Source organism: Danio rerio, chromosome 7 (assembly GCF_049306965.1).
Source record: "Danio rerio strain Tuebingen ecotype United States chromosome 7, GRCz12tu, whole genome shotgun sequence".
NCBI classification, from domain to species: domain Eukaryota; kingdom Metazoa; phylum Chordata; class Actinopteri; order Cypriniformes; family Danionidae; genus Danio; species Danio rerio.
The window spans coordinates 30,120,863-30,143,088 of record NC_133182.1 but is presented as its reverse complement, the minus strand read 5'-3'; the positions used below and the strand labels follow the sequence as shown (position 1 = coordinate 30,143,088).

The 22,226-nt window shown below is 36.2% G+C and overlaps 1 protein-coding gene across 1 annotated transcript in view; it reads left to right on the top strand.

Moving 5' to 3' along the window:
• Positions 1–22,226, top strand: part of frmd5b (FERM domain containing 5b) — a 40,977-nt gene that overhangs the window by 1,949 nt on the left and 16,802 nt on the right. Inside the window, exon 2 of the mRNA XM_693389.10 lies at positions 19,325–19,429. Coding sequence (XP_698481.1) covers positions 19,325–19,429 — 105 coding nt within the window. The remainder of the gene's footprint in view (positions 1–19,324; positions 19,430–22,226) is intronic.

Here is a 22,226-nt window from a genome sequence, read left to right as displayed (position 1 = left end):
TCAAAGTATTATCTTCAGGTATGATTTTTGTGCATGCAATGTTTGTAAATGACAGTGAAAGTGCCAAACTGCAGTTAAAGTTGACAAATCAAAAATGTAACATCCAAAATTAGGCTACATGAAACAAGAAAATGTGGATAGCGTGCTGACGCAATGATGTTAATCAAATTATGTGCTATAACATGTAAAACGGGATCATGAAAGGAACATTCAAAAACTCATGTAAACACCTTAATCATATTATTATCTTATTCAGATTAAGGCAAATCATTTGATTACAGATGTCCATGTAAACGTACTCATTCACTGACAGTTCTCATTAAATTAGACAAAAAAGCTGTTATGTTTATTTATGGAGAATGATTAGTAATGGCAATGTAGAATAAAGCATTTATATAAGCATTATAATGCAAAAAATTTTATTTTATTTTATAGTGAATATATATCTCTATCTAGTGTTAAATCTAGTGTTGCCACACACACATACACAAATAAACAAGAAAGTATAGCTGTAGGGTCCTGTGCTTCAATCCATGTGCTGGTGCAGTTTACAGCAGGCAAGTCCACACTCAGTCCTGGAGGGCCAGTGTCCTGGAGAGTTTAGCTCCAACCCTAATCAAACACACCTGAACAAGCTAATAAGCTGTACTACAAACTTTTAGGCAGGTGTGTTGAAGCAAGTTGGAGCAAAAGTCAGCAGGACATCGGCCCTCTAGGACCGAGTTTGGACACCCCTGGTTTACAGGGATCTCACAGGGAAACATAACCATTTTGAAGATAGTTTCAATTTCAATTTGTATGATGTGAAGTATATGAAAACAAGGGCGGCACGGTGGTTCAGTGGTTAGCACTGTCACCTCACAGCAGGAAGATCGCTGGTTTGAGCCTCGACTGGACCATTTGACATTTCTGTGTGGAGTTTGCATGTTCTCCCCGTGTTCGTGTGGGTTTCCCTTCAGATGCTATGGTTTCCCACACACTCAACAGACATGCAGTATACAGTAGGTGAATTGGATAAACTAGATTGGCCGTAGTGTATGTGTGTGAATGAGTGGGTGGGTGTTTCCCAGTACTGGGTTGCAGCTGGAAGGGCATCCGCTGTGTAAAACCAGCCTGATCTCACGAGAAAACGTAAGTATTTTACGTTTTTAGCAATTTAGTGCCTAATTCGTACGAATTCGTACGAGTTCAGTCGTAAGAAAATGTACGATTTTAAAAAGGAGGCGTGGCACCTAACCCCACCCCTAAACCCAACCGTCATTGGGGGATACGCAAATCGTACTAAAATGTACGAATTAGATTGTACGAATTTGTACGAATTAGCCACTAAATGAAAAAGTTACGAATTGCCATGAGATTGTGTTGGTAAAACATGTGCTGGATAAGTTGGCAGTTCATTCCACTGTGGCGGCCTCTGATGAATAAAGGGACTAAGCCAAAGGAAACTGAGGTATATGAAAATATATGATTTTTTGAAAGCTTGCCCATTACCGTAACCATCCCAGGGATGGTAGATATTACACAATTGTATGAATTTTGGTACTTTTGGCCTTGACATTTAAGCAACCCAGAGAGACTATGTAGGGACAGAGTTGACCATGTATGACTATTCAGCTTAGTTGATGAACACATGAACAAACCATACTGTGAGTTCATGGATCAGTAGCATTCTGTGCTGTAAGTTATTTAGACAGTGGATTTCACCGCATGAATCATTCACTCTTGGAACGCTGCGCTTGCTGCTGGTCCTCACTGATGGCAGCACTTGTGTGAGGTCATGTTTGTCTTGTGTCTGGGAATATCAGACTCACATCGTGACATTCCATTGTCCTTGGAATTCTGTGTGATGCTGTGGTCTCCATGGCAACAGGCCGATTCCATCATCGCTTCCCAGCTGCTCCTGCTCTCGTCAGACAGGATCTGTGCAAACACACATAGTGTAGCATCTACAACACAGGATTCACTCAGACAGACACATCCCTATCCTGTCCTTTCCTCCACTGTCCCACTTGGGGTCGTCCTCTGTAACTGATTGATCAGGACAGTGGAGTTCGCTCAGTGATGAAATGCTTATTAGTGAAATATGGCCTCCCTCTTTTGAGAGACTGCTGACTGTGTTTGGCTCCTGACAGTCACACATCTAGGGACCAGATATTTGAGATGCTCACACATATACCTTCATCGCACAGCTCACCTTTGTGTAGGTCAGCGTTTGCTTTCCATGCTTATACTCTGGCCACAAGTGCTACATGCCTGTTAAATGAAGGATGCCAGCTAATATGTTATATAACACACTATTCTCGACTTATCCTATCTGGGCTGCATTGTTCTAATTAGCATTTCTGAATCATAATTAACTTGATATAAAAGTCGCAGTGGTTGAGGGCATGTCCTCAGGAAGGCACATCTTATGTGTCTAATTGCTTCCTCTTGCTTCATATCTCGCAGTAGCATGCATGAACGGGAGACACTGTGACTTGCATTTGGTGGCTTCTCTATTCTATCAATGCAAATTATCAATAACTTCAATCAAGTCCTTTGTGGAATGAAAACAATGGTATTGTATCTTTTCTTCTCCTGCTTCCAGATGGTAAAAGAGAAAAGCTGTGCATGTAATGAGGCTTGTGTCACACAAAGATGGTGCTGTATAAAATATGTGTGTTTATGAGCAGTTGCAGGAAGGGTTATTTATCGTAGGGATTGTTTCGCTCTTCATCTCACACTTTTGAATTGGAGAGTCCTCAAGTTTCACCTATCAGCAGACCCTCATTGTTATTCACGACACAAAGCCAGACAGTTTTTTAGTGAAGGGCACAAATTCGCATAACCAAGATAATTAATTTTCACAGTAACTCACTGCCATTTTCTAAGGTATACATGTTCAGCTGTACATTAACACAAATTTCTAACCAGCCAATAAGAGCAGCTTGCATTGAGGAATGTATGAGAGGATCAAAAGAGCATCAGAATAGGGATGAAATGGGATTTAAGTGACTTTGAAAATGGCATGAATGTTGGTGCCAGACAGGCTGGTCTGAGTATTTTAGAAACTGCTGATCTACTGGGATTTTCACAGACAGATATCTGTAGGGTTGACAGAGAATGGTCTGAAGAAGAGGAAATATCCACTGTCCGTCAGTTCTGTGAGCAAAAATGCTTTGTGGACGGCAGAGATCTGAGATGAATATCCAAACTGGTTCAGGTTGATGGAAAGGCAATATTTATTCAAATTGATACTCACATTGGGGCGGTATGGTGGCTCAGTGGCACTGTTGCCTCACAGCAAGAAGGTCACTGGTTCGAGTTCCTGCTGGGCCAGTTGGTATTTCTTTGCAGAGTTTGCATGTTCTCTCCATGTTGGCGTGGGTGCTCCGGTTTACCCCACAGTCCAAAAACATGCGCTATAAAAAAGTGCTGCATGCAGAACTGTTGCAAACAATTTATTTGTGTTGAATTTAAACAAACAAATTCAATTTAGTAATGTTCAACTTAATTTGTTTGTTTAAATTCAGCCCAAATAAATTGTTTACAACCACTTAACGTAAAAAAATTTAGTAAATCCAAGGAATCATCTTTGAATATTTTTTTTCAGTGAGGTGAATTGAATAAACTAAATTGGCTGCAGTGTACGAGTGGTGTGTGTGTGTGTGTGAATGAGTGTGTATGGGTGTTTCCCAGTACCGGGTTGCAGTTGGAAGGGCATCCGCTGCTTAAAACATATGCTGGAATAGTTGGCAGTTTTTTCTGCTGTGGCGACCCCTAATAAATAAGGGACTAAGCTGAAGGAAAATAAACGATTGAATAATACTTGCATCACAACCGAGGTATGCAGATAAGCAAAGTAAGCATCTCTGAACACATAAAACCTTGAAGCAGATAAGTTACAGCAGCAAAAGTCCACACTGTTGCTCCTGTCCCATACAGTATGAATAGGAGACTAAAAATACAATTCTTACAGCAAATTTGCACAGCAGAAAAAAGTAAAATTTAAAAATATCTATTAATTATATGATACATTTAAATTAATTTATAGAACACAATAGTTGACCAATGTGCTGTACAAAGCAAACAATTTACAGAATTACGACAAGACATGGTCACAAATAAATGCAGCAAACCATAAAAGAAAACGTTACATTCATCCATTCATTTTCTTTTCAGCTTAGTCCCTTTATTTATCTGGGGTTGCCCCAGTGGAATGAACCGCCAACTTATCCAGCATATCTTTTATGCAGTGGATGCCCTTCCAGCTGCAACCCATCACTGGGAAACACCCATACACTCTCATTTACGCACATACACTACAGACAATTTACCTTACCGAATGTCTTTGGACTTGTAGGGGAAACCGGAGCACCCGGAGGAAATCTTCACGAACACGGGGAGATTATGCAAACTCCACAAATGCCAACTGATCAAGCTGAGGCTCGAACCAACAACCTTCTTGCTGTGAGGCGACAGCACTAACTACTGCGCCACAAAACATTATAAATAACGAAAAATATTCCAGATCAAACAAATGAGATTTTACATAAAAATTGATAGTATTGGATCAGTTCTGAGTTCTACAGGTTGACTGTTCCATAGAAATGGAGGGGCTTTGGCAAATGCTAAATAACCCCTGGACTTTAGCCTACTTTTAGAAACCACTAAAAGCATTAAATTGGCAGACATGAGAGCTCTTGCATTTTAGTGTCCTGTCAAAAGATCAGTGAGATATGAAGGTACTAAACTATTTAAAGTCCTCAAAACTAATAAGAGATTATTTTTAATTAATCCTGTATCAGAGAGGTAGCTAATGTAATGACTGAAGAAAGAGGGCAATATTCTTTCAAGACTCTGGTAGCTGCATTTTGAACCATTTGTAGGTAAGACTAATCCCCAAATAAAGAGAATTGCAATAACCCAGTCTCATGGCGACAAAAACATGGATTACTCTTGCTAAGTTAGTAAAAAAGAGAAAGGACATTTTCACCAGGGTTGACAACTGAAAGAAACTTGATTTTACAACTTGCTTGACTTGTGTATCAAGCTTTAACACTGTCCAACAACACACCTAGATTTTTTACATATTGCCTGACATAAGTTGCAAAGCACCAAGATTTGGGTTTGGTGAACAGCGTCATTAGCATAACAATGATAGCACATGCCATACTTCTCATATACAGATCCAAAGGTAAGCATACACAGATACAATAACATGGGGCTAGAATACAGCCTTGGGGCACCTAACAGATCAAAATTTGCTGTTATCGTAAAACTCAGTGTCATGAGTCTTAACTTCTGGTGCCGAATTTGGCTGATATGGTCAGGATTTGGTGAACAAATATACTATTTTTTCATTTAGTTCAGGTTCAGGTTGGTGGTTGGGATTTATTAAAGTTGGGAGTGTTTTCTTGAGACAGTTTGGGCCACTACATACAAACCGAGCATTGCCTAAATGCCACAGCTTACCTTTGAACTAATGCTGGCCATGTCCACCCCTTTATGACCACAGTGCACCAATATCACAGTAGCTAATTCCAGCAGTACAACATGGTTTTTAGGGTAGTTTAAAAATGGAATATTTTGTAAAACTGCCATGGAAACAGCTTTTGCAGGTCACTAGGTGTACATAAAATTGACATCTTTTTTATAATTAAATATTTATTTTAATATTTTACAATTAAAAAAAGATTGATCTTTTGATTTAGAAATTCTGAATCCACAGTTCTACTCTGTGAAATACTGTTTTATAACGTCAGTACCACTTCATCTGTGTCTATTCCCAAGTTTAAGTGACCTTTTTTCCATAATTCTTGAATAACACACCTGAAAACAAAATTCGGAATTAATTAAAAAAAAACACAGAAAACTTTACAAAGGTTTTGAACAAATTTGTAATGAAAACCAGACTGAGTTCACTATACTCAAACAGTGAGTCTCAATCCATAAAAGCATATTTGTGATGCAGTTAAACAGAATATTCCAGCCTGATCTCGCGAGGAAACGGAAGTATTTTACAGTTGTACAAAGTTGAGTTCAGTTGTACAAAAATGAATGATTTTAAAAATGAGGCGTGGCACCCAATGCCAACCCTAACCCCATTAGTCATTGGGTGATGAGCAAATTCTATTAAATTGTTCAAATTAGATTGTACGAATTCATACAAATTAGCCACTAAATCAAAAAGTTACGAATTGCTGTGAGATTGCATTGGAATATTCACATAATAGAGATGTAGCAGATTTATCTGTGACAACTACAAATTATGAAGTATGAATCTCCAGTATACTGAATCTATGCCTCGAAGAATTAAAGCAGTTTTTAAGACAAAGGACACTAGCAATACATGACCTGTGAATATATCCATATTTATTATGACTTGGAAATGAAAATATATATTCCACTGTAGTCCAGCAGTTGTTGTGCTGAACAGAAATAAATAAAATGGAAGGCTATTATAAACCCATCGTACTGTGTAATTTGTTAAACGACCGTAGGGTATGGCCAGTTCCTATGCCTCATTGGACCTCCACAGCCAGTCCCTCCAAATCAAAACAGAATAATGGAGAAAAAAATGAGGGTGACAGAATCCATTCATGATAAAATAACAAAATGATTTGTATTCATTTTCATGTTATAATATAGATATCACAATATGCAGAACACAAAAAGATCAAAGTTGATCCTTGATTTAATTTCTAAAAGACATCCAATGGAAATTCCAGCATGACCTAACCTTAGATTTCACAAATTTAAATGAAGATTACATTTAACAGCTCACTGAAATGACTTACTGAATTGTCTTACATGTCTTTCTTGGATAGAAAATCAAGACATGCATATTTGAATCTCTCTGACTGTCAGACAATATAAAGGTATTATTCATGTGCCTACTCTCATTTTCCAAATCCTCTTCTCACATTCCCTGCAGCAGTGGCAGTGCGTGTCTTTCCGACTTTGTTCCTGACTTGATCTAATGTTACAAGACAAACAACAAACCAAGAATTAGATAATCTGAGTATCTTGCCCCCCACAATTTAGTGTGCCTGCCAGTACATTGAAATGGGAAAGGGCGACTTCATAGCTCAACTAATGAGTTTTTTTAACGACTTAGCTAGATTCTGTGTATAATAGATGCAAAATAAGAACCGATTGGCTAATTTTCTCCTGCTTGCACGCTGCCTATATGATCCTCAGGTTATGCAACTGATAGATAAGATGATTAGATAAAGCAGGTCAGGGTGAATTTACACTTTGATGGATGATTTGATTAAATACTGCAGGATGCGAGACATTCTGTGAAGATGTGCTTAATATAGAAGTAGTTTACAGCCTATGCTGAGATTTATCAGGGGATTTTTCTTGGTTACTTCAAAGCAATGAAATCTTTGTTTGTGAGAGTTAACTCACTATATTTGAAATTGCATTTGAAAGGGTACTAAGTTCTTGTTCGTGTTGCACTAGCTAGTATGGCAGTCGCTAAATTGAAATCAGTGTAAATAGCTTTAAAGATTATAAATTCCATTGCAGAGCTAGTTGGCTCTCCTAAGACATCCTGCTTTTTAAAAATAAATCACCTGTTAATCAAGCTACTGATATGACTAAATTAATTGTATATGGGTGTGCATATTTAGAAATACGGTGGAAATTAAAATTAGTGAACAACCTAAATTTTGAAGTCACTAAGAGGAGTAAATAATGATATAATTATATAAAGAAATGTGGGGGCACGGTGGCTCAGTGGTTGGCATTTCTGTGTTGGGTTTGCATGTTCTCCCTTTGTTTGTGTGGGGTTTCTTTGGGGGCTCTAGTCTGACTGTGTGCGTGTGAATGTGTGTGCATGGGTGTTCCCCACTAGGTTGGAAGGCTCCCAGTGCATAAAACATATGTCAAATAGTTGGCGGCTCATTCAGCTGTGGCAACCTCTGAAATAGTGACTAAGCCAAAGGAAAATTAAATAACGATTATAAAGAAAGAATAATAAAATCTTATATATACATAAATAAATATGTGAGACAATCTAAAGTGACTAAAACCATCTGACAGCAGGTTGATGTAGGCCTAAGTGATGACCAAACTAGGCCCAAACATTTCCACAGATTTTTAGCCAATCATTGAGTCTATGCATTTACTTGTGTAAATGTGTATAATATATATTGTTACACACATTAAACTTATATTTATTAAGTTTTTAAATTGATTTCAGTTAGAATATTGACTAATTTTACTATTTTACTTTATTTTATTTGTTTATTATTTTTTGATGTTATGTCATGTTTTTTGGATGTTGTGTAAATTATGTTTTGTCTTCTTGTGTTGTTATTATGTGATTGTGATTAATTTGTGGGACCCCCTTGAAACTGAGATGGTACATCTCAAGGAGTTTATCCCAATGAATAAATATCAATATCAATAATATGTAAATATTGGTATGATTTATTTTCAATAGAGTTTGTAAAGTAATATGTTCTGTCTTTTAGTAGATATATATTATATGAGAGACTTGCTTTGTTTACCAAATAAGTGGATTTAATTGGATTGGCATTGTAAAAAATAAATAAAAATTGAAAAGGCATTTTCTTTTTAAAATCATATATTAAGTTTTGAGTTGTGATACTCCCAAAATCATTTAGCATAAATCTGCAGAATTTTTACAAAACTCTCTGCAGAAATAGCAAAAATGTTTACATTCTGTTTGGCCCTAGTGATGACCCTTTTAGCCATAGTAATAGAAGCTGATTGTTTTAAATCTGTGATTTCTAGAACATTACAATGTTGCTAACTCATTCAAAGTCTTCCAAAAAGGTTGATAATTTACAAAAGACAAATACATGAGAGGACAGGATAATGTGGAGAATCTCAATGAGCTGTTGCTTCAGCACTGCAGCATTTAAGGATCTGTCTTGGCTCACAGTGTCTTAATGTTAAAGAGAATTAGTACTGAAAACTGAAGTGACCAAACCTCTCATCAGAAGAAAGAATTAAAAGACTAGAATAACCCGCACTGTAAAAATACTGGGTTCCACGCAAGTTCTTCATACTGTCTCAATACAAATCCCGTTAACTTACTTGTTTGTACAAATTTAAGTGGATTGAACAATTAAGCGGTCCCAAAACAAGAATTGTGTTGATTCAGCTCAATTTAAATACGTAGTTTAAACAAGTAGCAGAAATTTTTTTGAGTGCTTAATGTGTGGACAGATAGTTAGTCCAAAATAAATAGTATGTGTGTTTACAAACCGGAAAAAAACTGGACTCAATGTGTATTCTGTATTTTTAATTTTGCATAAAAAATAATATTTTTTGATTTACATTTTTAACATCCTGCTCAGTCTCATCTAATGAAACAATTTTCATAAAACAACTGTAGTGAACCATGACTATGCTACACATGATGCCCAAAAAATGGTTATGGTTATGGTTATTATGACATTCTAACACTGTTACATTAAAATCTAGCAGATAACTGTTTTGATTACAGTTAATTGTTAGCCATAAAGTGTAACGAATGTTTATGACATGTTCATGATTTTCTTCCATTCAAAGAGGGTGAATATGCATATTCTAGTAAAACATCTAGCCAGCCAGATCATCTGATGCTTTATATATACTTCTAATCTATATATTATGATTTATTTTAAAGTTTATTTATTTTATGATTATTAATATAAAGATTGACTCACATTTAGGACAGATGGGATTATACAATTTCCCTTCAGAAGCTACCAAGTTCTTCACTATTTTTTAGACATGCTTGTATCAAACTACTGCTATTCGAGATAAACAGTATTGCCACCATATAGAAAAAATATATATCAATAAAGTCAAAATTATTAGCCGTCTTGTGATTTTTTTCTCTTTCAAATATTTCCCAAATGATGTTTAACATTCATTCATTTTCTTTTTGAATTAGTCCCTTTATTAATCTGGGGTTGACAGAGCGTAATGAGTCCCTAACTTATCCAGCATAGGTTTTACGCAGCGGATGCCCTTCCAGCCACAACCCAACACTGGAAAACACGCACACACTCTTGCATACACTCATACACTACGGCCAATTTAACTTATGATGTTTAACAGCGTAAGGGATTTTTCACAGTATGTCTGATAAACTTTTTCTTTTGAAGAAAGTCTTAATTGTTTTATTTTGGCTAGAATAAAAGCATTTTATTCTAAAAAAAACATCATTATACAATGATTTTCCCAATTACCCTAACGTGTTAACCTAGTTAAGCCTTTAAATGGCTCTTTAAGCTGAATACTAACATCATTAAAAAAATCGAGCAAAATATTATGTACTGTCATTATGGCAAGGATGAAATAAATCAGTTATTAGAGATGAGTTATTAAAACTATTATGATTAGAGACGTGTTGAAAAAATCTTCTCTCCCTTAAACAGAAATTGGGGAAAACATACAGGAGGGCTAATTATTCTGTATACAAACTCAATATACTGCCCATCCCTAACTACAGTTAATCAAACTTCAAATCCAGGATTAAAAATATAACCATATTTGCTCTGGATTGATTCAAGCATTGATATCTCTTAAAGGTTATATTATGTGGGACAAATAAAATTGATCTAACCTAGTGCATGCCTTTGAATAGAAGAATGTGCTTGGCCATATTGTGTGGATCATTTTGTCACTCAGATCACTCCGTCCTAAAAAGCTTTCAATACACACACTAATGCAGTGGTCTAAATCATAATGTGGAAGGCTTGTGGTTTTGCATATAAAGTATTTAAAGTGTAAAGTGTGTATGAGGGCAGGGGAGAGGGAAGAATTTCATTTAGAACACACTCATCTCCCTATACACGACTATATTTAGCTGTCAAGTAGTAGCAATAACCAGAGTCTGCTTTTTACCTACCATATGAGCCATATATAAACCTCATTCTCATGAACTTTCCTTCGTAAACGCTAATCGCACCTTTATCTCTGACTATAGTTTTCCCTTATCATGACTCAAAAGGCATTATTTATTCATATTGTTTATGATGTTGATATGGAGCTGATTTGAATATTTTATCAGGAGTAAATCTAAGAATACAGTGAGATGACTAGTGTTAGACATTGCTTGTAGTTTCTGACATGATCTCTGCCTCCCTTTTGATGATGAGCACACTTATATAAAATAATAATGATTAAAATATCCGCCTGATTTACCGTTTTGCTGCTGTGTGTAATATCTGCAGGTGGTGCTTTCATGCTATCCCTGTGTTATAATTGCACATGCTAAACCGAGCAAACACACAGCATTATCCTGGTAAATTACCGTAAAATTGTTATAATTACATTTCTGGTAAACACCCAGACGTGCTGTTGCACAATCTGTGATGTCTGTCATTGGAGAATCTTAGAAATTTAGCAAGGTTTTCTCAGTTATGAACAAACATTGATCCGTGGCTGAAATGTTTTTGCCTAAGGTTTGCCTCTGGCTGTGTGTTCACGGTGTGCGTGTTCACTGCTGTTTGTATGTGCGCACTTAGATGGGTTAACTGCACAGCACAAATTGCGAGTATGGGTTACCATACTTGTCCACGTAATGACTTTCAATTTACTTTATTTAACATTGTTAAAAATAATGTTTTTCCCAGAGATGGGTTGTGGCTGGAAGGGCATCCGCTGCGTAAAAACTTGCTGGATAAGTTGGTGGTTCATTCCGCTGTGGCGACCCCGGATTAATAAAGGGACTAAGCCGACAAGAAAATGAAAGAATGAAAAAGAATGTTTGGGGTGGCATGGTGACTCAGTGGTTAGCACTCTTAACTCACAGCAAGGAGTACTGGCTGGATCAGTTGGCATTTCTCTGTGGAGTTTGCATGTTCTCCACTTGTTTGTGTGGGTTTCCTCCGGGTGCTCCGGTTTACCCCACAGTCCAAAGACATGCACTATAGACCATTTTTAAGGGAAACAATCAATAAAAGTGGTCCCAACGTATTTCCTGTTTTACATGTTTAATTTCTATAGCTTCTGAGAATCCAAAAAGAGACACATATTTATAAATAATGATATGAGAGCTGTTTTAACATTAAGTTATGATTGAATTGCCTCTTGTTACAGTTATGAAATAGTTTGATAACAAGCAGGAAATCTTTATGGGCCAATGACATCACCACATTGAAATGGTCTATAGGTGAACTGGGTAAAACAAAATTGGCCGTAGTATGTGAGTGCGTGTGTGAATGCGAGAGTGTTTGGGTGTTTCCCAGTACTGGGTTGTAGCTGGAAGAGCATAAAATATATATTGTGTATATATTGTGACATAATTAAATATTATTTGTAAAGATTTTAATTCAATTCTATTTTAAAACCTACCATAAAATTATTGGCTGCAGCAGGTAATGGTTATTCATTAATTCGAATCATACTACTGAGAAACAAAGAGTGCTGTTATGAATTGGGCGCTAAATCTATAAGTATGTTTACATGGATAGCAATAATTCATTTTTTAATACGATTAAGACAACACTCTGATTAAGAGTCTACCATGTAAACAGTGATTAATGATTAATTTAATCTGATTAAGGTCATAATCGAACTAAACCGAAATGGAATTAACTTCAATGTAGACAGAATACCGGACAATGGTCTTCACTTTCATCCGCGATCACTTGACAGAGGGCCCGTGGCGACCAGCGGCGCCCCTTGTCACGGGTACATGCATGACATGTTCCTGAATGAAACTGAAAGTGCTGACTGCAGTTAAAGTCAACAAAACACTCAAAATTACATGAAACTCTGGAGGATATGTGGATAGCGTGGTGACGTAATGACATTAATCGAATTATGTGCTATAACATGTAAAACCGGATCATGAAATGAACAATCAAAAAGCAACTCATGTAAACACCTTAATTTTATTATTGTCTTATTCAGATAAGGGCAAACAATTTGATTACTGATGTCCATGTAAACGTAGTCACTGACTTTCTTGACTCTCAATTCAGAAATTCAATTATTGCAAAACAGCTGATTGTTAGTTGATGTATTGATGTACAGTTGATGTATTGCGCACAAAAGTGTGTCTTCAAAGTTGCTTTACAACACTTTTAAATTCAGAACATTTTCACAAGATATTGACAATGTGTTTTAAGGTTATTAGCATCTTAAATCTTCAAAATACTAAAATATGTTGATTAAAAATGTACATTTATAAAGCTTTACGTTGTGTGTGTGTGTGTGTGTGTGTGTGTGTGTGTGTGTGTGTGTGTATATATATATATATATATATATATATTGTCAAATTACAGCATTAAATTATTTTAAAAAATACTTAATGTCAATGTTTTTTTGAAAGTTGAGAAAATGCTACCATGGAGTTTTGGTGATTATTAGTTGATTATATAAGTTGTAATGGAAAAAATAATAATATTTGTGGTACTCTCCCATTTACTGCTCTCCATGTTTACCCAACTATGATGACTAAAAGCCAAAAAAGTGAAAGGGTTCAATTATAAAGTATCTTTTTATTAACCTTAATTGTAATTACAATCAGGTAATTGTGGTTGTCTTGCATTTTCTGGCAGCTAATTATATCTCCTGTTGTGTTTTAAAGTTTTTATTAATCATTTGCTGATGAATTACTACACACAGTCAAAGCATTTTTATGAGCAGTAGGTTCCAGACAACAGATTTTTTCCAAAATACTAGACAGTCAGACTAGTTCTTAAAGGGATAGTTCATCCAAAAATGAAAATTTACTCATCCTTACCATTTACTCATCCTCAATTGATGCTAAACTTGCATGAGTTTCTTTATTCAGATGAAAACCTGTAACCATTTACTTCCATTGTAGGAAAACAAATGCTATGCAAGTCAATGGTTACTGGTTTCCAGTTATTTTAAAATAAGTTCTTTTTTGTTTAACAGTAAAAAGTAGTAGTAGTAGTATCATTTGTTTTCCTCGAAAGGAAGGTTGTTATAGACAACAAATGAGTAAATAAAAGAAAAAGAAAAAATAAACTCAAGCAAGTTTAGAACAAGTGAAAGTTAATTAAATGATGACAGAATTTTTTGTTTTGGGTGAGCTATCCCTCTAAGTCCTAATAGAGTCTGTTTACAACTGCTCCTAGATTGAGAGGTTGAGGCTTACCAAACTGATTTAAAAGGATCTGACTTGGTATACTGGCCAGGGGCCACAGAAACCATAACCATTTGCAGTAAAGATGTATGTGCCCGATATACCAGTCTGCTAGCTCAAGTCTGTCTGTTTAGAGTGCTGAAAGTAGCTGCCTTGACCCTGATCTCTCACTTTTCTGAACTGGTTTTTGCAGATAATGATTATTTTAAAATCTGTCTTTCCTCTATCACACGGCTCTAAAGCTTTCTAAGATGCCTTCAAAGTGCAGTGTGATTTTAATATTTGATTGAACTCTGATGTCTCCAGAGAGATTCTGAAATATTAAGCTCCCTCCGGAGCAAGAGACATAATGCTTGACTTAAACAGAAGCCCAAGAAAATGCTCACACCATCTCTCCTTAGCTTTTCTCTGTAATTATTACTGCCTCCACCTGTGCTTGAAGAATAAAACTTTTCAAAACTGTAATAAAATACTTAAACAGAGGGGGCGAGGGGTATTTCCAGCTGTTCACATCGAGCTAAATTACTTCTATTATACAAAATACAGGACATTATAGACACCAGTGTGGAAAAAGGTGATTAGGGGTAGCATTAAAGCCATTTTTGTAAAATACATATGCACCTGAATTTAATAAACATTTTAAACAAATCATTTGTAACAGATTAGATAACCTCTAATGCTAATTTTGTAAAATATATGTACCTGAACTGAATTCAAATTGAAATCAGTCCAATTGTGACAGATTAGGTAACCTATAATGATGTGTTGCCAGGTTCCATGACCCAGCTGTATTTGCAGCTGTTTTTATCAGAGCTAAAGGCTTTCTATTATTCTATGACTGGATCATATTCTATGAGTGAATATGGGTAACATATATGACATATAAGGTGATAAACAGATTTTGGTAATCTCGAGTGCAGAATTAAATGGTTGATTCTGTGAACCTCCTGATAATTGCAGCTATTTACAAAAAAGAAGGCTTAACCCTTGTGTCCTGTTCAAATTTACTTACCTTTCGTTATGTTGGTGCCTTTTTCCCCCCATTGATTTTGATTATAGCAACATTGTTTGATTGCAAAGCCATGACACCATCATGCATTCTTGATTGTTGGTGGTTTTCCCTGTTAAGAAAAGAGGTAACATTTGTAATATTTTACTGTTGTGTGGTAAGTGTGCAAAGGTCTCTCACACACTCTGGTGATCAACAGTAAAAATGACACATTTTATCTCTTTCCAACAGAGAAAACCACTAACAATAAGGAATATGTGATTATATGTGTCATGGCATTGCATTCAAAAAATGTCATTAAAGTAAATTGGAAAAAAAAACAGCCCAGAGCATATTGTTGAGTTTTATACATGCCAAAATAAGATTTGTCAGCAAAAATATTTCCATTTGCTGAAACACAGAGAAATTTGTGGCCAAACGAAGACTGGACATCACACAAGGGTTAATATAGATTATAAAACAGCGGTTTTTAACATTTTTTACTGTTGATCATCAGTTGGCTTCTTTAGACAGGCCTGTGCAAAAAGAATCTGGCTTTTGTGTGGAGATCTATGGAGTACATCAGCAAATTATACACTTGAAGATCACACATGAAGGAATTAAGTTAACTTAGTTTTTACAAATTCTATTGAATCGTACATGAAACAATTAAGTTGCCCAAAAAAACAACAACTCAAGAATTGTGTTGTCTCAGCTTATGTTAAATAAGTATTTTAAACAAACAACAGATGTAATGTTGTAATGCGTGTTTATTTAGCTCATTTATTGTGTATGGCCATAATACACCCAAAGCACTTCCTAATCATTAGGGGGGTCTCTCCACACCACCAGTGTGCAGCATCCACTTGGATGATGCGACAGCAGCCACAGGACAAAGACGCCAGTGCGCTCACCACACACCAGCTATTGGGGGAAATGTTATTTTCTGAGAGTAGTATATGTGCAGAAATACACTTACTATGTAAACTATGTTCTGAGAGCTTATTTTGGTTTTCTCAAATGCATCAACGTAAGTGCGCAAAGGTCTCTCTCACACTCTCACACACTCTGGTGATCAACAGTAAATATTACACATTTGACCTCTTCCTAACAAGAATAACCACCAACAATCAAGAATGCATGATTATGTGGTGTCATGGCATTACAATAAAATAATGTCATTAAAGTTAATGGGGAAAAGCCACCAACATAACGAAAGGGTAGTCAAATTGCAGTTTGTTGAGTTTTGGAAAATTTTCAAAGTGTTTTCCAAAAATATGTGTTAAAATAAGATTTGTCGTTGAGCGGTGATGCAGTAGGTACTGCTGCCACCTCACAGCAAGAAGGTCACTGGTTCGAGCCTCGGCTGGGTCAGTTGGCTTTTCTATGTGGAGTTTGCATGTTCTCCCCGCGTTGGCATGGGTTTCCTCCGGGTGCTCTGGTTTCTCCCACAAGTCCAAAGATATGCGTGGCAGGTGAATTGGGTAAGCTAAATTGTCCGTAGTGTATGAGTGTGAATGAGTGTGTGTGGATGTTTCCCAGAGATGGGTTGCAGCTGGAAGGGCCTCTGCTGCATAAAACATATGCTGAATAAGTTGGTGGTTCATTCTGCTGTCGCTTTATGTGGATTGATAAAGGGACTAAGCTGAAAAGAAAATGAATGAATAAATGAAATAAGATTTGCCACCAAAAAAAATTCCATTTGCTGAAACACAGAGAAAGTTGTCGCCAAAGTCTGGATGAACACATCCCCAACAGCGCACAATGGTTAAGAATATGAAACACAGGGGCTAAACATCACTGGAGAGAATTTGGGCTACAGTAATGCCATTGTTAGCAAAAAAATAAAAATAAATAACACAGACAAGGGTAACAGATTTCAGTTACCTGTCATGCTATGCGGTCGCATTTGGTGAAGCTGCTGTAAATTTGCAGCTATTCAGACAAAATTACTTATAGGATATACAATGACTTTTATTTCAGTTGTTTACCTCTTGATTTGTTACAAAATGTAGGATTTTACAAGCCACTGTTTGTGAGAGAGAGATGCGTAACAGAATAAAAAATCTGCTGTATATCTGTTACTTTTAACACATAAAAAATAACACATAAAATAAAGGATGTTAACTTAGACATCACCAGAGTGAATTTCAGTAACATCCATTATTGTTCTAAAATAGAGAAAGGTAACTGGTTTAGATAACCTCTAATCTGTCAGGGTTCTGCTACTCTGGTCTTGTAAATTCTTGTTTTGGTGGCAGAGCTCGGACACTACCCATGTCTGGTCCTGTCTCTGTCTCTGTGTGCACGCTCGCCGTCGTGGGTGTACGCAGAGTGTGCGCGCTCCTGCTTGATGCGGCCGCGCGCGCTCTGCGTCCCTCAGATGCGTGCGCTCTTGTACTCGTGTTTGTGTTTTCGTCTGTCAGCAGCGTGGTGTTTCATTCCCAGCGTCTCAGTCTTGTTGGTTTCGGTCTTGGTCGGCGCTGGGATGAAGCATGCACGCTGCGTGTGTGAGCGCACGGTGAGTGTTTTCATTCATCGTGTGCGTCTGTTGTCAAAGCACGTGGCTCTGTGTTTACATTGTGGTCACGTGCTTTTGTCGTGTGCTTCAGTGTTGTGTTTGTGTTGTCATGAACATGCGGTTAATGAGTTCTCTCATTGGCTGCATGTTCTTGTCCTGTTGTATGTGAGCGCATGGCTTGTCTCGTCTCTGTCATGCGCTCTCCCGTCTATTGCTTGTCCCACCCACCTTGTTATCTTGTTTGTAATTATTATTTTCACCTGTCCGCCTGTCTGTTTATTGGTTTGTCTTTCCTATTTATTCTCCTAGTGTGCTCTGTTCTCTGCTGGTCCTTTGTTGATTGTTTCCTTTCCCTGTTGTATGAGGTATGCTGATTCCGGTTCTACAACAGTGGTTTAGAGTTTTGTGTCTTGCCTAGTTCAAGACCAAGTCTAGTTTAGTATATAATATAATGTCGTGTTTTTCCCCACATGGGGAGATTTGAGTTTTGTTTTTGTTTTATTTTTTCAATAAAATCCTTCATTTCCTGCATTTGGGTCCTCGCCTCCTCTCCATCCACCCCCATACCCTGACACTAATCCTGAATTGATGATTTAAATCGGATGGTTTGACCCTATACTGTATATGTGTAGCTGTTTCCATCAGAGCAAAATGCTTTCTAGGACATTAAATACTAGTGGGTAACATATCACCAGAATAAAATTAGGTAGCATTAAATACATTTTAATAAAGAGAGGTCGGTAACAAATTTGAGTAATATTCAATGTTGTGTTGTCGAATTTGGTGACCATGCTTTAAATTTGCAGTTGTTTACACAAGCAAAAATGCTTTCTAAGGCGTACAATTACAGATAGAGTGGTAAGATTTTTCAGTAACCTCTAAACCGGCCTCATTGGATTTAGTGACTGCTGTATATTTGCAGTTGCATCAGAGCAAAGTGCTTTCGAGGATATAAAACACAGGAGTCACTAGGGAGAATTTGATTAAATATTAAAGTCCATAATGAAACAGGTCTTTCTAAAGATATAAAATACACAAGGTTAGACAACAACAGACGATTTGGGTAACATTCATTTCAATTTGTGTGAAATAAAGGGTGTAAAACCACTGATGTGTTATGCTGTGTTATCCAAAATGCCTGCTGGTTTAGAATTCGGGTAAAAACCATCATTTTGCGTGAAACAGAGAGGGGTAACAGACTGTATCCTCTAATTCTGCCTTGTCTGATTTAGTGACCCTGCTGTATATTCGCAGCTGTTCTAGTCAATGCTTTCAAGGGTATAAAATACATGAGGTTAGAAATCACCAGAGACAATCTGGGTAGCCTGAATCTGTTTTGTGCCAAATATTAAAGAAATAACAGATGTTGGTCCCTTTTCATGATGTTTTGTTTGTAATGGTGACCCTATTTGCAGCTGTTCCATCAAAATGACTTCTACATAAAACACGAACGTTTAGACATCACTGAGTGAATTTGATTAACATTACAGTCAAACATCCACAGATGGATGTTTAGAATAAAATCTCTTTAAAGTTGATTTTTAAAATGCAAATATTCCTGTTTTTCCATTTCTAAACAGTAAATTAAGCTATATTTAAACAATCTGAATGTCAGCAAAGTAGGTTAAGTGATGTCAAGTGAGAAGTGATGCTCTTTAAAACAGATATGTTATGTGTTAACAGATATCCAATATTTTTCTATGTTCAAACACTGTCTCATTGATTCCATGTCTTTCTCTTCCAGAGGGATGCAAAAGGTCACTGGCTGTTTGAGCAGGTCTGTCAGCATCTGAATCTGCTGGAGAAAGACTACTTTGGCATCCGATTTGTGGACCCAGACAAGCAAAGGGTGAGTTCCTATATACATACGAAATAGCTGGAGTACCAAATAGTGGAAAGTAGTGATATTGATTAAGATCGGACACAATGGTTAGACTTCAGTTAGAGTGGACGCTAGGGATGCATTGATTTTTTTGTTTGGCCAATACTGAAACCAATGAAAAAACTTTCGAGAGGGGTCTTAATGCAGACCTGGAGCACTGCAATCTGAGCTGCATCCACTGCATTTTAATGCGCTCACCTAACCAGTGGTGAAAAGAGTATTAAAAAAATTACTCAAGTAAAAGTATCATTACTTGCCCAAAAATGTAGTGCAAGTAGAGTAAAAGTATCTGTTGTAAATATTGCTTAGATAGGAGTAAAAAGTAACCCATCAAAAAGTACTCAGGAGTAGTGAGTAGTATTACACTGTTAAAGTCTGATGTGTTTACATGCAATTTGTGCGTGTGTCAAAACGTAACATTCTGTAGTGCATTTAGTGATTTCTTAAGGCCATTCACGTCATAATACAGTAGACTTCAATTAACATGCAGTCTAAACAGTCTCTAGGTCATTGCATGTGATTTTGGGCATCTTCTTGGACACTTTGAATGCTTCCAAATGGTTAGCTCCGTGTCTTGAGGTTGTTCAGTATGATGCAGTTTAGTTTTTTATGTGTGATTTAATTGGACATGAATCACTAATTGTTATTACTACTTTAGCCAATCCCCATAGACAAGAAAAAATAAAGTAGTGACTGCAGAATGACGGAAAATAGTGTAGTAAAAGTACAGATTCACCACTGAAAATTTACTCAAGTGAAAGTAAAAGTACACATTTTTAAAACTACTCCATACATTTCTGGGAAAAACTACTCAATTACAGTACTTTAAGTATTTGTAATGTATTACTTTACACCACTGCCCCTAACCCTTCCCCTCACAGTGATGTCACTAACTCCATTGAGTGCATTGTGTCTGACATTGCATCTCTGAAATATGCAGTCTCAGCTTGCATCATCAAAGCTGCATCCAGATCAGGGTTTTCCAAACCTTTTCTTATGTAGGGCAAAAAACCAAACTTGATTGAGGGCCGTGGGTAAATATATCAAAATGTATTACAGTTTTAAAATGTATTAATGTATTACATATATATATATTGATAACGAACATATTGTTATGAAAACATAATAAGAATTAATTTAATGCTGAATACACTAGTCAAGCTGCACCTGCCTTTGCCTTGATTTGCTTTCTGAGGACTTCTGAATTGTGGTCTATCCATTGAGCAACAGTATGCCCATTTTTTATTTATTTACCTTTTAATTGGATTAATTTACAACAGTTAATTGAAATTAAGTTCTTTTTTTGCAGCTCAAAAACAAAACTCACAAATTAAAGGTGAAGTTAAATTATGGATGACAATGTGTATTAAAAAGGCATTAACCCCAACCCTCCGCCAAATTCTCCCTCTCCTCTCAGATGGAATGGTGGTCCAAATCATAGGTTACCATGGGCCAACTTTTGCCCGCAGGCCCTAGTTTAGGCCTCTCTAATCCAGATAAATCTGGAACTTTCAGCCAATCTGTATTTAATACTGATAACAATATTGGTCAATTGCACACAGTACTGTATATAGTACCAGCTTCTTACATTTATCCATTAAACTTCTATTAAGGAACATTGCTTGGATCAATTTAACATGAAACTTTCCAACATTTTAGGAGAGGCACAAGCTATGATCAAAATACAATATATGACAATCTTAAAAGGTGATTTTTGCTATTCAATATTTCATTTAACAACAGTAATTTTAATTGAACATATATTCGCATACATTCACCTAATAATATAACAAATAAAGTATGTGTAAATTATAAAATGTTCTGCTCCAGACATTTTAGCCTATACTAACCAATGTTTTTTTTTTTTTTTTCGCCAGCGACTGATCATAGAGCACACCAGTTGCTCTTCCGCTGTATATCTGACCTTGATTGTGTACATTTTAGACTCTGGTCTGATATTTTGTAATTATTTTGCAGTTATTTATTGATTTTGCCCCAAGAAAAATGCTGGATTATTCAATAAACTTGCAGATCATTTCCTCCATGTAATTAGTAAGCTATCAGTATCCGAATATTTTATATTGTTGTTGTAAATACCACTGTAAAAATGGCAATAAATAATATTTTTTGTAAATTAATGTAATATCGACAAATACAGAGTTGAAGTCAGAATTATTAGCCCCCCTTTGATTTAGATTTTCTTTTTTAAATATTTCCCAAATGATGTTTAAGAAAGCAAAGACATTTTTACAGTATGTCTGATTTTTTTTTCTTCTAGAGAAAAGTCTTATTTGTTTTATTTAGGCTAAAATAAATTAAGTTTACATTTTTTTAAACACCATTTTAAGGTCAAATTTATTAGCCCCTTTAAGCTATATTTTTTCGATAGTCTACAGAACAAACCACGATTATACAATAACTTGCCTAATTACCCTAACCTGCCAAGTTAACCTAATTAACCTAGTTAAGCCTTTAATGTCACTTTAAGCCTAATACAAGTGTCATCTTGAAAAATATATAGTAAAATGTTATGTACTGTCATCATGACAAACATAAAAGAAATCAGTTATTAGAAATAAACAGGGGGCTAATTCTGACTTCAACTGTATATATATATACACCTGTATATATATATATATCTTACTGACTGATACATCGCTGCATGCCTAATGAATATTTTAATGCATATGTAACAGAGGCCCTGAGGTAGAAGTACAGTCAATTTACTGGGTTGCACTGCTAGTTACCTTAAAGTAGATTCTGA